At 40.9% G+C, this 15,907-nt stretch overlaps 1 protein-coding gene across 1 annotated transcript in view; it reads right to left on the bottom strand.

Moving 5' to 3' along the window:
• Nucleotides 1-11,147, bottom strand: part of col18a1a (collagen type XVIII alpha 1 chain a) — a 62,235-nt gene extending 51,088 nt beyond the window's left edge. Inside the window, exons 1-2 of the mRNA XM_047601082.1 lie at nucleotides 10,969-11,147; nucleotides 10,801-10,871 (exon numbers count right to left, since the gene is read on the bottom strand). Of these exons, the coding sequence (XP_047457038.1) occupies nucleotides 10,801-10,871; nucleotides 10,969-10,979 (82 nt within the window). The 5' untranslated portion in view covers nucleotides 10,980-11,147. The remainder of the gene's footprint in view (nucleotides 1-10,800; nucleotides 10,872-10,968) is intronic.
• Between the last annotated feature and the right edge of the window lie 4,760 nt (nucleotides 11,148-15,907).

Raw genomic sequence — 15,907 nt, forward strand, 5'->3', positions numbered from 1 at the left:
GTAAGTCATGTAGATCCCCTGGTTTCAACAATGTAACTGTATTCTTATTACCAGCTATTTACACTGTAACAGTAACAGAATACAGTTACTCATAACTAACCTAACTCTCTTAGGTTTTCTGTAGGTTTCTCAGCAACATTTCCATGCAAAGTGACACACACTCATACACACCGTACGCTGCTGACTTTACTGACTGTCGACTCTGAGCCAGGCACATTACTTGGTATAAATTATTAGATAAATAATATACTCCTTAATCAATATACTGGTGTCTCCTGCAGATGCTGTGGCCTCTCGAGCTGAGTCACGACACAGTGATGTACTAACCCCCACGCCCAGCCCACTCCTTTCAGTCAGGACACAGTCAGGGGCCTGAGGCAGGACTTTAGAGGGTGGGGAAGTGGGAGGTTTGACTTGCCCTCAGGGTAAGTGTGGTGCTACTCAGGGACTAAAACATCCATCCATCAATGCAGTGTAACCCTGGGGCAGTACCCATCACATTCTGTAACTTTACAGTCAATAATGAGAAAACATGCCCAAGTGTTTGACGGATTCTCCCATTTACTGCTCAATTCATCGACTGATCCTTGCTTTCAAACACTCAGTAAATTCCTCCTTTGATTAGATTCAGTAAAGCAACATTCAGACTCATTACCAACCATGAATGTGGGAAACATAAATTACAATCATGGTGAACTATATAAAGTCAAATCATCCAGTAGCTCGAGGGAGAGGTTAAAAAGCTACAGCTGCAGACCACAAACAAAGTACTTCTGTGAGCACACGTCTTTTAGTGGCTTTGTGAACAAGTTGAAGCCTGTAAAATGACTGGGCGGGGGTGTTTGCCTTTAAATGGAACGGCACCAGCTCAGTAAAGTTGTCCCTTGTAATATATGAGAAACATGGGGATGTGATCTAGGTCAACCCACTATAAGGTGTCAGAATTAAATTAGGCGAGCAGCCTTTACGACACATTAATAGGACATTTAACAACTAATCATTTCAACGTTACATGAGGTCTCAAAGTGACTATTCGTCTTATAAGAAAGCAGCAGGAGACGTAACAAGCTTGTTGTCTTTAGGTTTGACTTCTGTTCTCAATCCACAGGGCTTCATTCTGCATCATTTAGATCTGAAAAGAAAAATTAAACGATGAACATTGTGTTTTCTGAACTTGAATAATAATTTTCTAAAACTAATAGTCCATGTTTATTCTCATTTTGTATGTGGCAATAAGAAGTTATTAGGCTAAGAACATATGAATACTGTATAGACTTAATTATCCTAACTTTCTCTCTTCTTCTGCCTTGAGGTTTTGACCTAAAGTAACACATTGTGTCCATTAGTCAGTTTGAACTGTCAAGCAGCTTTCACCGAGATAAAACACAGATTCTTCTCTGACTGCAGATGCAATACCTGGATGTCATGATCGTTTGATAGTGAACTCGTAAGGGCTTGCCAGACTTAATTAACCAAACCAACACTCTTTGGAGGTGGAACAAAGACCTGGAGGCCAGTCTGACTTATGGAGTACGTAGCGTAACCAGAAACTGTTCTAAACCACAGACCACATCGTTCACACACTGTGCGCTCAGCTCTCCAGCCTTCCCACTTGACCCATTTCCCAGGCGGCCTTATTTTGATCAAACAGAAACTTAGCAACGACAGTGATGAAAGATTTTAAACATAAGAAAGTATGATAACAAATCATTTTAATACCACTGCATTTTTGACAAGTTAACACAGTTTAGACATTTATAGTTTCCACATTTAGCTGCATCATAACAAGTACTCAACAGCATTACTTAGCAGCGTTTCAAGAACAGGTGAAAAGGTTGGCAGTGACATTCTATCTGCATCAATGGGAAGGCATCTCTTTAATTTATGGTAAATGATCTACCTATGGTCTTTTACCTATTAGTACTTAAAGCAGTTTACAGTCACAATGTCTCCTTGTTGTACCCACTTGTTCACAAACACACACACACTAATGCCAAGCACTGAGAAGGATGAGGTCTGCAGACTGAACCCTATGTTTTGTGGACAACCCACTCTACCTACTGAGCCACAACCACCAGATGAGTGTCTGTCTCTAAAACCGTGGGTGTCTGAAAGTCAATTATATAACAAGACTATACAGGAACAATATAAATAGCACTCAAATTATTCTGGAGCCACAACATCCGCCTCACTGGTGTTTGGACTTTTGTGACAGGAGTTTTATTTACTTGGCGCAAAGTAGAATTAGAACATTAGAACAATCCACTAAATGGCTAAAGGAACATGTTGACCTTCAACAGTATATCTTACGTTGTGAATCAGAAAGCATAGCCCGTGTTGGCCAGTCTTATACAACAAAGCACTGACGTTAAGGACTTGAAGCTCTACGAGTCAAAAGGTACATTCTGGTCACATTCCAAAATGTGTTCATATCTAATGCAACGGAGGCCCACCTCTTTAGCGTGCAGACAAATTTCCCAAGCTATCAGCATTCTTAAGATTCTCCTGTCAGTCACATGGGACAATTTATTGACTGGCCATCTAACAACCTTGATGCAATGCTTCCCACCTGAGAATTCAAGGCTTGTTGCTCCTTATTTTTACACAGTTACATGTGTTACACACCAGAAATATTTTTAAAACTCAACAGCTAACTAGCAACATCGACTCCTCCCAGGTTTGGTCCGAATAGCTTGGTTTTCATCACCTTGACAGACTTAAAACAAGAACTCAGACATCAAGAAGTCTGGATCATCAGCTCTGTCCGTGTCTAGGCATGTATCTGGGAAATGACTGCGCAAATAATTTTCAAATGTAAAATCATTGAAAAGCAGACTGTGCTTTCATGCTGGATTTTATCTTTAACAGTGTTTACGTAGGATTTGACTAAAAAGGCTTCTCAGGAAAGACCATGATTAATATCAGGCACAGGAATAAATCATAAAAACACTAGAAAACTTATTTTCATAGGGATATTTGGTTTATAATAGAGATTCGATTTTATTATGCATTTCTTTTGCTCAAAGCTGACACATGTTGACATTTCTATGATATTGTTGGTTTTATGGAACAGTGGTGACTTGCTGATGGATTTTAGGGTTGGAAAAGGTTAAACTACAGTATGTTAAGACAGCTATGTAATCCTGACTGTCCTAAAACAGTCAGGATTACAATTAGGAACTTTAAGTTATAAGGAATCCTTTCCTGTAACGTGGATATCTGATCCTTTTCGAAGAGGTAAGCAGGAAGCTTTGAATAAATGTTGCCATTTCAACAACCCTCTTACGGTAGTATTTTTACCTGATCCATCATTTCCTCACACAGACCATGGACGCTCAGATTCTACCTGCCTGCACAAGTCCATGATTTCCAAAGCAGCTTAAAATTCTGGCAAATGTGCAGATGTACAGTATATACACATCCTCTCAGCATTTTCTAACCCCGCTCAAGTGGATCTATGCAGATCAATACAAATCCAGCCATTTTTCATACCAAAGCTAGACCATGACATTTGAGGGAGAAGGATACAAATGTCACATATAAAACAAATGCAAAGCAAAGCATGCATACTTCACCGCTTGGATACCCGCTGGGCAACAGGTAAATGGATTGAACTGCTGCTCATAGTTGTCACCATATCTGAAAGGAGTTCATAGCTGAGATTCACGATCCTGCTTGACTCCTGAACACCAATCACATTTATTTCATAGATTAACGAGAAGCACACACTTTGACCTTTCACTCAGATTATCCTCTCCAGTCCCCAAAAGGCAAAGTCTCATTCTCTTGGAAAGGTGTTGATGGGGAAACTTTTGGCTAACAAGGTGCAATACCTACACCTACAAACACCCCTCAGTGAAATAATGCTAGCTATCTTATACGTCACCTTTAACTGACACTTTAATCCCCTGTAATGAATAGCACCAATGGCTGGAAGGGTATGACGTTATTCCTATGGCAATATCAGAGGCCCCAGGGGATACAGTAGATGAAGAGAGTAAGCAGGACAAAGAGGGCTTTCATCAACAAGACAATATCAAGGCCCTCAATTAGTGCAGGCCAGACCAGGGTCTATGGTGCCAGCAATCATTGCCCCCGGCCCACAGCCATGTCAGCACAAAAAGCCTACAGGTCATGGTCTCCTTCTATTTTAGCCTAAGCCAAGCATAGGCATGTTTTAATCCACGTGCTAAGGATTGGGTGCAGCAACCTGAGCTGAGACAAATGAACTCAGTGAACCAGCTAATAAGTACTGAAGAATTCTTTGACACCAACACAGAGATTTATGACTTGCTAATATTTGAATGTCGGCATTCCTGCTTCTTCAGAACTGGGACCCAAACAAGTGGGAAGACACAATATTACTGTACCCCTCATCCATGATTGATGCATACATGATGTACGTATGCCAAACCAAACACCTACTCTGGCACTTACCTGAAGGTATTCATAGAGTAGTGACCTAATCATGCTGTCAGCGTTTCAAAGAGAAAGAGAAGATTAAAGGAAATAAAAAACTGGTTGAACACACAGCAAACAGTAAACTGGCAGGTATGGTTGGGTTATGAATCTTAACAATTATTTCACTTCAGTGCAGAGTTTTTTAAGAAATGATGAAACAGGAGATGAGCTGAAGCAACGTGAGACAAAATGAGGGAACACAAAAGGAACAAGAGGATACATGAGATGATGTTGATGTGGCCCAGGCATTTGCTTGGGTTCCTTATTGGTAAACCAGGACGTATTCAGGTACAGGCCTGGTTTTCATTCAGTTTCAGTTCAGTTCAATCATTGTATATAAAAGACTTGGAATGTAAAATCTGCACACATGGCATGAGTGAAACATGAGCTACTACGTACCCTGTGTTGACAGCTGGATTGATTAGTGCTGACATGTATTTGTTCCATTAGACACGACATATGATCAAAACACCTCCTTTGCTGTCAGAAGAAATGAGTCAACTACAGTGCACAATAGTGTCCTCTTGCATTGTTCCATTGCGTTCTTGTTTTAAGTTGGGGGGACACACTCAAAGCCCAAATAAAAGGTTCTAAACTGTGTGAAACCATGGGGCTCTGTTGAACATTGCACTAACTGAGTTTCATGAGATGTTTCAGCCAGTCCAGTGGTCAGTAAGGAAGGGAATTTGGAGACCTTCCACACTGTCCCCCCGAACACAGCCCTGCAAATCTTTCACAGGACCTCTAAATATTTAACATCCCCAGTGTTGGCCTATGTTTCTCCTCTCTGAGCCTCTCAATAGATGGCACCGTGCCACCTGGCCCATGACAACCACAGAGTGAATAGAGGTCACTCTTTATTGTCTACAAGCTTATGATTCACGCAACAATTAGCAACTTCCAGGTTCTAAGCAATCAAGGCATTCACTTAGTAAAAACCCAGGCTCAGCACATGGTCAAATAACAGCCTAGTGGTTCTGTCTCATTATACCGTCCAACCATGATGTACTGTATGTTCAGTGTGAAAAGGGATATTGACACTAAGAGTCTCTGGGACTGGCGTTGAGAGGCACTCAGCTTCAAAGAGAACACACATTTATGAGGCTGAATAGTCTAGAAAATATTGACAGACTCAACAGATGGCCACAGAAACTGTTATTATTCCTTGTGTGTTATCTTATCTGACTTCCTAATACCAAGCGCACCTGGAATGCCTATTTTTCTATTTCTGACAGGTACAGTGAGGACAGGTTATGTACTTGAATTCCATACCTCGCCCAAATTCCAACTTCCGGCAAACTCATATCAAAGTAAAGGAACGGGATGCAGGACTCAGCAAATCCCCCTTTTGTCACAGGAGCCCTCGGTTTGATGATAATCTCCCTGTCCCATGGGATTCTCCTCAGTTCACACCCCCATGGTGTGAGATTTGTGAGAGGGTAAAAAAGAGAGGTGCCTACAGAAACTGCAGCTCTTGAGGGATGGGTGAATGAGTGGAATTTAAGGATGCCTTGAAAAGCAGTCTGCACATCATGAGAGTCAATCGGGAGATAAGAAGACGTGGAGAGCAAAAAGAGGGACATAACAGCAAAGTGAGGTTCAAAACACACAATGGCATTCCAGAGAGGGGGCTCATGAAATGCTGAATGGTTTATTCATTCATTAAAAAAACACATTGGGTGGTAGCTGTGGCTTGTGTTAACAGTGCTCACGTCTGGCAGTTAAAATTCACTTATATGAGATTTAAATCTGAAAAGCACCGTAGAATAAGAGCTCTGTAGGCACAGAGCAGCCATACAGTCTTAGGCAGTCTGAAACAGTCCTCAATCATAGAGGGTGAAAAGCTGATGGTTTAGATTTCTTAGGACAAGGGAAAGTAAATGGGTGGAGTGGGGGTCTCTAGTTTCATGCCTCTCTGTGTTAGGCAGGCTGTCAGGGAGGACCAGTGAACACTACCCAAAGCTGGAGACCGGGACAAAGTGCCAGGTAGATGGATCCGGTTTCTTTTGCTACAGCCAAATACAGCTTTGTGGTGGAAAAATCTGCACCTGGTGGCCATGGAAACCACTTTTCATCCAGGCTACAGGCGGCAGTGCTGACAAACTGACCGCTGGGAGTGAGCCTGGCTTGAAATGGAATCTAAAGAGGCTGAATGGCATTTGCCAGGACGGTTAAGGCGGTCAGCAGCTCTACATCTGCAACTGTTCAATTTACCTGAAGCCGCTTGGCAGCATGCTCCAACATGCCCGCAACAAAGCTAATGAAATCATAATCTATAGACGAAGAAGCCGCAGCACTCTTCTAACAGCATGTAAATACACGTGCAACTCAGTTACTTTTACCAAAGTGAACCGAGAAGCAGCTTCTTCAGATATGTATGACTGAACACATGAGCTTCTCTTTGAATTTTGAAAAACTTTCATGTTTAATTCTTTAACACAAAACCTGCATATATTCTGGAGAGTCCTGTAATTTGCAGACCTTCCACTAACTGTTACCTGGATTATGGCTGGGAAAGAGAAGCGAATAAGTGAGGGTTGTGCCCGAAACAGGAAAGAGGCACTAAAAGGTAAGAGGACACTCAGTGTGCCATTAGTGCTGGAGATAGTTGGGTGTACAGAACAAGTGGCCCTACAAATCCTCTTTCTTTGGAACATAAGCAGTAATTATGGTGTTGCTCTGTATTTTGCCGCTGTCAACCCAGCATTTTGACATCAGGGACAGCATGAGAGAACAGCTGAGTGCACCTGAAACTGAGTGGTGGGAGCACATAACAATCCAAATAACAGCTGTCAGCAACATTCAAAAGAAAGATCATAGAGGATAACGCTTGTGTATTTCTCTGCACATGTTAGGAAAACTACTGTTTACACAAGCAATATCAGACTCATATAAGATTACATGTGTCCTATTTCAGTTATTTGAGATCTGATCTCAAACGATCGCCTCAGTAATACTTTTATTTGATGTGTTTTATGTGATCCATCCAAGAAACTGATGCAGCATACTGTACACAAATTAAAAATATGAATCGGGTTTATAATTATTATGAAATAACAGTAATCATAGATAAAATTGGAATTTTTACTAGGTCATATATTACTGACAGGCGTGAAATGACAGATCATCCTTCTCAAACTGAAGAATTTTGACATAATAATAAAAATGAATTCAATGCGTTATGAACCAAGTGCATGTGGATCCATTAGCTGGTTTAAATCCTGCAAGAGGTCATGCTCCACTGTAATATATGAGTTTAACCCGTGCATATTTCTGCAGCGTTTTAATCTCTTTGTGTGGAAGAAAAACATGAGAAAAAACAGATTAATTGAAGATTAATTAGAAAACTTCTGAACTGTAAAAAACTCAAAACCTTTTCCTTGTGCAGATGTGGATGACGACAAACCAGCAGCACTCTAATTCAAGCTACGTTTCCCATAACGCAGCAGAGATTCTGTAGATATACACATCTTCAGATTCAGTACAGGATCCAGATGGGCCGGGTTAGCTACTCAAAAGCAGGATGTGACCACCACGGGTTTCTAACAAAAACACATTGACTTTAAAGTAAACCACTCCAAATCTACTTTTCCCTTTCAGCCCCAGATCTTTTTCTGTTGCGTTAAAAAGACTTTCAAGAGACAAACAAGTCCTTTTCAATTACAGTTATGAGCGGTGTTTAGACGGTTACATGGAAAACACAAACATCTCCATATGCACTCAGTTTATTGTTGAAGCATCCGATACCTCTGACTCACGCCGCATGTGCAAGACTAGAGCATTAATGCATAAAGAAAGTGTCAATCTCCAGGGTCGACTTTGCAGGAAGAGGCTCAGCAGACGAGGATATCCACACATCCACTTGACTTCTGAAATGACCCCCACGCACAACCTCTCACACAAATGTACGTTTACAAACTCCCACAGTCAGAGACATGAAGAACCTACTTAGGAGAGGTTTCATTAACTTTCTAAATGCAGGGGGGGCTGACACAACAAAACTAAACTGATGCGGGTCTGAACCTCTGAGGCTCATGGCTACGAGATACTCCCAGAACGGTTGATTATGCATAAGTAGGTTTACTGACTAGAAAATCCAGGGATTAGACATCACAAGGTTCACTGAGTCAATAGAATCTGTGCACAGTCGGCCCATTTATTAAGAGCGATCAATGATCCTAACGGAGGAAACAATCCACAGGAACCCAGACTTTCATTCAAGTGCTTGTTTTCTAATTGGAATTTACAGTATTAGGTCTGGAGTTTAAAGCCACCGGATCATTGTGGGTGGTGATGGTGGTGGTTCTACAAGGTGTAGAATCACATCTCTTTTAGGAACAACTATACTAGTAGCAGTATTTATATATTTCACTGAAGTATGTTTCATTGATGGAGTATAAAAAGACAATGACAGCATAAAAATGACAATAAAGAAAACTGGGCCTGATATCTAAAACAGGGTACTGTATTCATTCTTCTTACTCATTTATGTTTTCATATTGTCCCCAGCTGCTGCTTAAATCCCAGAAAACTTTAGATTCTCAGTCTCAGAACTGATCTGGGGGATGAGAGAAGATGTTTTCTTGCAAATGATGCAACTATACTATGTACTATACTATAGTACATCACACATGTTTCTTAATCGGCTTTAAACAGACTATTGGATTATACTGCATATAACAAGAAGTGCAACATGAGTGTCAACAACTTGGGTTCAAGGTGTTAGATTCATGGTTCATGAGTCTTTATTGTCATTATGAGAATATAATGACATTTTGCAGAGAGTTGCCATTAGGTAGAAGTCAAAACGTTTGCAGCAATAGTGAAGAATAATGCAAAGATTAAAAATGCATCGTTTTATATGTGGTATCCCTGCCTAGCACTTAAAAAGCCTGTTACATTTACCACTTTTTTATTGTAATGTGTTCAATGGCTTTCCTGTTCCTCTGTCCATGGTCATGGCTTTGCACTAAAAAGGAGAAACCCCCCCAAGCCAGCTGTGATTTTTAATGTGGCATCTAATTCAGCCATTAAATGACACAGCGGGGTGTTCCCTTACAGCTGTTCCCCTCCCCCCCCGCCTTCGTTCTGATCCCTTCAGGCAAAACCATGCTGGGTGCATGTCAAAGATCACATGACAATAGGGAAGCCTGACCCAGCCGGGGAATGGGAATCAGACCTAATTCAAGCATGTCGCAGGCAACCCAAGGGCTGGTCTTAAGACGGACTGAGAGGCCTTTTCAGTCCAGAAGAGAACAGGTCCCGAACAAGTTGAGTTACTTACGAGATGTTCTACCTTTACCTAGACGTATAGTTACCTGCTCTGGTCCGGTAGTATCACTGGAGAGCTTGTGTTAGTACTTTACAGCCAATTTGAGAAACAAAATCTTCCTCCGGAGCCTCCAAACTGTTGCATGTAGTCAACAGTGATCATAGTCAATCAAATATTAATCGTCATGCTCTCAGTTTCGTCTCCATATCATCTGACAGCTACACACTTCTCCAACTGAATCTTTACTAAATTAAATGTACGACAATGATCAATTATTCAGGAACAGAAGAGAGGAACGTACACTCCTTTAACACCGTCATCAACAAAGAACTGCTCCATTGTCTATAACAGCTGCACCAGTTCAGAAACAATCCATGTAGACCAACAGGTCATTACACCAGAGGGAAAGAAAATAAAAGCCTCTTAGAGAAGTGAGATGAAGACACTGCAAGCAACAGTCGCTGCCCTGATACAGAGCAAGACAAACAAAGAAGGAATGCATGTGTTCAGAAAGAGCTGCAGACTTTGGACTTGAGAAAAACCTGTACTGCCCAAAGTCACTTTGGCTTCCTCAGAAAAAAAAGACAAACTGCTGCATTTTACCCACAAATCATAACATGTCATCCCAGCTCTGAGTCCACATACTGAAGGCTGCTTTAGTTTAACAGAGCACACGACACCCACGCCAAGAGAAGACAACAGAGAACAAACATCATCCTTAACACCAGTGTCCCTTGTTAATCATAACAGACACAAATGTCCCTGCAGCATCCAAAGACATATTACTCTGACAGGCTACAGGACAAATGAGAGAACTCATATACATCCATGGACAACAACAAACCCTGGAAATGATGTTAAAACTGAGCAGTTAGACTCATACAAGCCTTGGCTCCACTGTGAGACCATTTTTTTGACCATTTTAGGACATTCAAAGTGAAAACTATTTTAGCTTTAGAACTGCAGCAGATGTCAGTAGTTCAAATGGATTAGTTCGGATTAATTCAAGGCACCAAAAAGTAAAAGCATTTTAAAAGCATGAGCCGGTAAAGCCGTGACTTTCTTACCTGAGGATGGAGCTGCGCAGAGGAGGATCAGGACGCAGCAGACAAGGCGCTCCTCCAGCCATGAGGAACACCTAGAGAGGAGTCAGGTAGCAAGCAGTCACTCTCACAACTCCACCGCCACCGTCACTCAAAGCTGCGAAAAGTCGAAATGAAAGCGCAGGACAGTACCTCATCTTCATCTCTTCTTTCGCTGGTGCAGACTGGGAAAGCTACATGGACTGTTCGGTGAGGGCGGGAGTGCGTTTTTGGTTTACTTTAGTTAAAAAGTAAAAGTTCACCGCCTAGTCTCCTGGTCCAGCCCCGGTGCAGCTCCGCCGGTGCAGCTGATCAGGTCGCAGCGCTTTGCGGGAAACGGAGGAGTGAGGAGGAGAGGAGGATGACCTGCAGGGTCCACACAGGGGGAGGGAACACTCCACCTTCAAAATAAATCTACCAGCAGCCTGCTACTATTACTACTGTAAAACGATCAGTCCGAGTAATGATAATAATAACACCAGGCGTATTGTGTTTTGTATGTATTTTATTATTATATAAAATAATAGCATTGTTATTTTTGCAGAAATAATAATAATAAAAAAACAATAATAATAATTTTACAAAATACAGTAGAATAACTTGAAAACTTTTTATTTTATTTTTTTTAGCCCTCATACATTAACAGTGTCTCCTGTGTCTTTCTACTGACATGAGCCGAGTGGCGGTGGACATCCAGCTAATTGCAGACTAAGCAGAGAACCTGAACATATCCACCAGGAAATCTTCTGTCATTCATCTGAAGTTTACTCTGTTCTGTAGAGCTGCCGTGAGCTCCTGACAACATAATGACCAGCAGCAGCTTCAGTGAAGCCTCATTTCCTTCCTATGGGTTCTCTAGTAGAGGGAAGAGGAATGGAAGAGAAAGAGGAAGAGGAAGGGAAGAGGAAGGTGAGGTCTGCCTGAGGTTGAAAAACATGTATTTATGTTCCCGGGGAAATAAATGAATGAAAACAATAATAAATCGTAAAACGAGCTTGTTCTTTTTTTGTCTAGAATATCATACTGGTTCCATTCTGCAAAAACTTGACACTAAACTTTTTTTTCATTTAATTCATTGAGTGTGCACAAAATCCTCAATATCCTTTTATTTTATGTATCTATATTTCTTTAAATCTCCTGAAGCTACATTTTACAGAACAGCCATAATACTTTCACCATATTAATACTAAAGGAGAGGAGATGCTTATTTTTTAGAGAAAAAACAATCCTTAACATTATAACTATAGTATTTCTCCTCCCTCATCAAAGTAAAATCTATACACAGTCTTTACATCTGCGCTCAGCAGGTTTTCAGTTTCACTAATTCATCTAAAAACCAGCAGCTGCATTAAAAGGCCCAGAGATTTGACTTGATTCACACAGACCTTGGATTGAAACATTGCACATGAGCTGAGTTGTTGTACTTACATAATACGACCACCAGAGGATGAAGTTGGTTTTCTTTTCAAGAAGCAGAATCTGCTCCAGCTGCTGCTGGTCCAGTTTCTTTTCTTTTCTTTTCTTTTCTTTTCTTTTCTTTTCTTTTCTTTTCTTTTCTTTTCTTTTCTTTTCTTTTCTTTTCTATCCGTGTGTTAGATGTGAACAGTCTTGTGTATTGTCTGAATCAGTAATACTTTACTAACTCTGAAGACTTTATTGTTACTATTAAATTATCTCACCACTTGTCAGATGCAGTAAAAAGAAAAGAAAACAACAAAGGATCTGCACATAAAAGGCTTCGACATCGTTACTGATGTACATCAATGAAGAACTTCCTGTCAGAGGAACCAACACGTATTCATTCATCTGATATCCCTGTATAAATATATAAGGTGTGTGTGATATTAAATAAAAAGACACTGAGCTCAGTCCTCTGGCTGTGTGTATGAGTACCTGCTGTATCAGGGGCCCTGCGTTGAGGCCTCCAGGCTGCTGTCTGGACACGTCTGCACCTCTGTGGATGTCTGCTCAGGTCACATTCCAGTGTCAGGGCACAGAAAGACAAAACTGTGGTAAATGCTATGTTTCATGTAACCTTACAGAGAGCAGGGTGGGACGCTTCCCACAGCGACTAATACACAACGCATCCTGCAGCTCGACAGTGAATGTGTCACTCGTTGTCATTTCACAGCAGCAGTGATGTGACAGTAGTAGACGTTTCATCTTAAGTATTTTATTAAAAGGTAAAAGTTTACAGTGGTCTGCCTGAACTCTCTATCTATGAGCTCTATTTAGTTCAGGGTTCAGTGTACGCGCCCACAGCGCCCCAAGTGGTCTGAACTCCACCAACAGGTTCAGTGTCTGTAAAAGTAAACAGAGAAACAGGACGTGTTGTTTGTAGCAACATTCTCCTCATCTAAGGATAATCTGACATGTTTCAGGTAATTTGATTCCAACGTATCCAGTAAAAACCTTTTAAATAGTTCCGGCACTATATCCTAGCTGAGGTAAGACTGAATGGGAAAATAATGTACTTAGATAACTTTAAATTATTTTTTAACAATATATTTATTGAGTTTTTCACATATATAATACATACAAACATTTATGATACACACCTTTAATTAAATAATAAAATAAATAAAAATAAATATACAATTGCAAATGAATAAATAAAATTTCCATAATTTAAATGAATGATCCTACAAAATATTACACTTCACGAATAATATTAGTTATAACAATTAATACCTTATCTTATTCTTATTAGGCACTATCATCTTATTCACTCATTGATTTGTACTTGGTCACTTTCCAGAAATTGAAGCGGTTTTATGCTTCTACCCTCATTTGGACAGGTGATCCAGTTGTCCAAGAACATATGCCACATGAAATCATTTAAAGAGATGCTTTTTTTTTTTTTTTTTTTTTTCAGAGAATGATTTATTTGCGTTTAGGCCCATGTGCCACAATTAAAACTGCACAGTCTAAGTAATAAATAAGACATAAAGCACTCACCCTCTTGTTCCTGCCTATTGTTTCCTAGTAAAGTGGCTCTCTATCCACAGCCTGGATTAACAGTACAACAGGCATCAAGGACCAGGTTGTATCATTTACAGGGATCTATTGCCAGCACTTCATCTTACCTGCTTGGAAACTGAAGCTGGAGGACAAAGTATTTTTTTTGTTGCCATCTGCAACCTGACCACTAGAGGCTGCTACATCCTACACATAGGCCCTTTAACTTGCTAATAAACTGCCTTTTCCAGACTCGTCTGCAGAGACCTAGCTAAAGCTCCTGCCACTGTTCCAACTTCACACTTTTATCGGGAAGCTGGTGTGACAGTAGTTGACAGTCTCAGTTTCAAACATGATTACCATCATCATTTTGTTTAAGTAAAACAACGTCATCATTTCTGACACTGACACATGAACTGTGGTCTGAATTACAAAAACATATTCCAGCTGAAAAGATATTTTAATTTAAACAACTATTACAGACAAAAGAGAAACCTTGGTTAAGAATCAAAAACAGATTAAAACGTCATTGCTTCGGTTCCATTTTTGGTTCCAAGTAGATCCTGATACCCCAAAATGGTCCTCAGATTCTACAACATAACCACCCTCTAAGCAGTTACTCGGTCTTAGGCACAGACATTTCATAACCAGCCGCAGAAGTCTGGGTTATATCAGATTACCACCAACAGCTGAAATCAGGGAGGAGGGAGCGGTGGAGCCACTAAACAGCTGAAGAGAGACTGCAGCCAACGTAGAGGACGGGTCTCACAATCACACCCTGAGAGACCCAGGCCCACGTGCTGTACAATCCCCTCATTACCACGAGGCATAGGATCAAATGCAGCCTACTGTAAAATATGAAACACATAGTGAAAAGGGATTAATAGTTTCAGGATATGAAACAGCATAAAACAACTGATGCCGGTAAGGAAAAACTGAGATGGTTTAATTATATTAGAAACTCTACAACAATCATGAATGTAGAGAAACAGGAACAAATGTTTCAGTTATGAGAATGGGCATCATCTGAATAGACTGTTTTATTTTAGAATTTGTATCATGATTATGCATTTAACATCAATGAGCGTGATGATGCCTGATACATGGATGCTAGGTTAACTGGTGACTGGTTTTGTCTCTATATTAGTGTTAGTCTCGTGATGTACTGGCAGACTTTCCAGGGTGTACCCAGTGCCAGCTAGCGTAGGTTTCAGCCCCCGGCCTTTAAAACCAGTGTTTGTATACTGTCAGGTATAACATTATATTGTGTTGGTCGAATTCTTGCAGCCAAAGCAGTTGTGTGTGTGTCTGTGTCAGGCTGCATCCCACTGGGGATGGTTGGTGCCATCAAGGAGTGTGACTTCTATGAGGTGTTGGTGTCTGGTCTGGTCTAGGTGGGTGCTACATGTGTTAGTAGCATCCACATGAATGAATACCAGGCCCAAAGGTTTCCCAGCAAAACATTGGTTTAAATGTTATTTACTTCTCCTGTCGTGGTCATAATGTTATGGCTGATTGGCGTGAAGGTAAACCTACAGCGAGTTGCATGTAAGGTAACTGGAGCCTTTCACTTTTTCTGTCTTGGTAGTTCAGAATTCTGAAGGTTGATAAATATAGGCACGTTGAGATCCACTGTATGTAAGAACCATAATAAACATCACCTCATAGTTTTATTTTTGTATGTTTGCTGTGCAGTGGGGCAGTGGATCCTGGTGGGTGGGGATGCCTTTCTGTGTGGAGTTTGCAGGTTTTTCCTGTTCCTTCGTCAATAACCTCCAGATGCTCCAGGTTCCTCCAACCATCCAAAAACATGGAGCCCCAGAGAGAACCCCACTTCTCTCAACCAATGCCAGCTTCAGCAACACCTTCTACTGCATGAGTCAGCTATAGCTAATGGGTGCATGGATGCATGTTTACTGTGAAACAGACTGTATATGGGAAAATCATAGAAGCTGAGATTTAAAATCTTTGGGGACACTGTTCTTCTCCTAAAATTTCCTCTGCAAAGCCTCATGTAAACTAAGCAGTCTACCCTGTACTAGCCACCTGAGCTATCTTTAGCCCCTGCTGGCAAGTGAATGAAAGTGCCTGACTTATCTTCACTGCTGTCATCGAGGCAGCCAGTATTTTTAGG

This window comes from Mugil cephalus, chromosome 12 (genome assembly GCF_022458985.1).
Source record: "Mugil cephalus isolate CIBA_MC_2020 chromosome 12, CIBA_Mcephalus_1.1, whole genome shotgun sequence".
Classification (NCBI taxonomy): domain Eukaryota; kingdom Metazoa; phylum Chordata; class Actinopteri; order Mugiliformes; family Mugilidae; genus Mugil; species Mugil cephalus.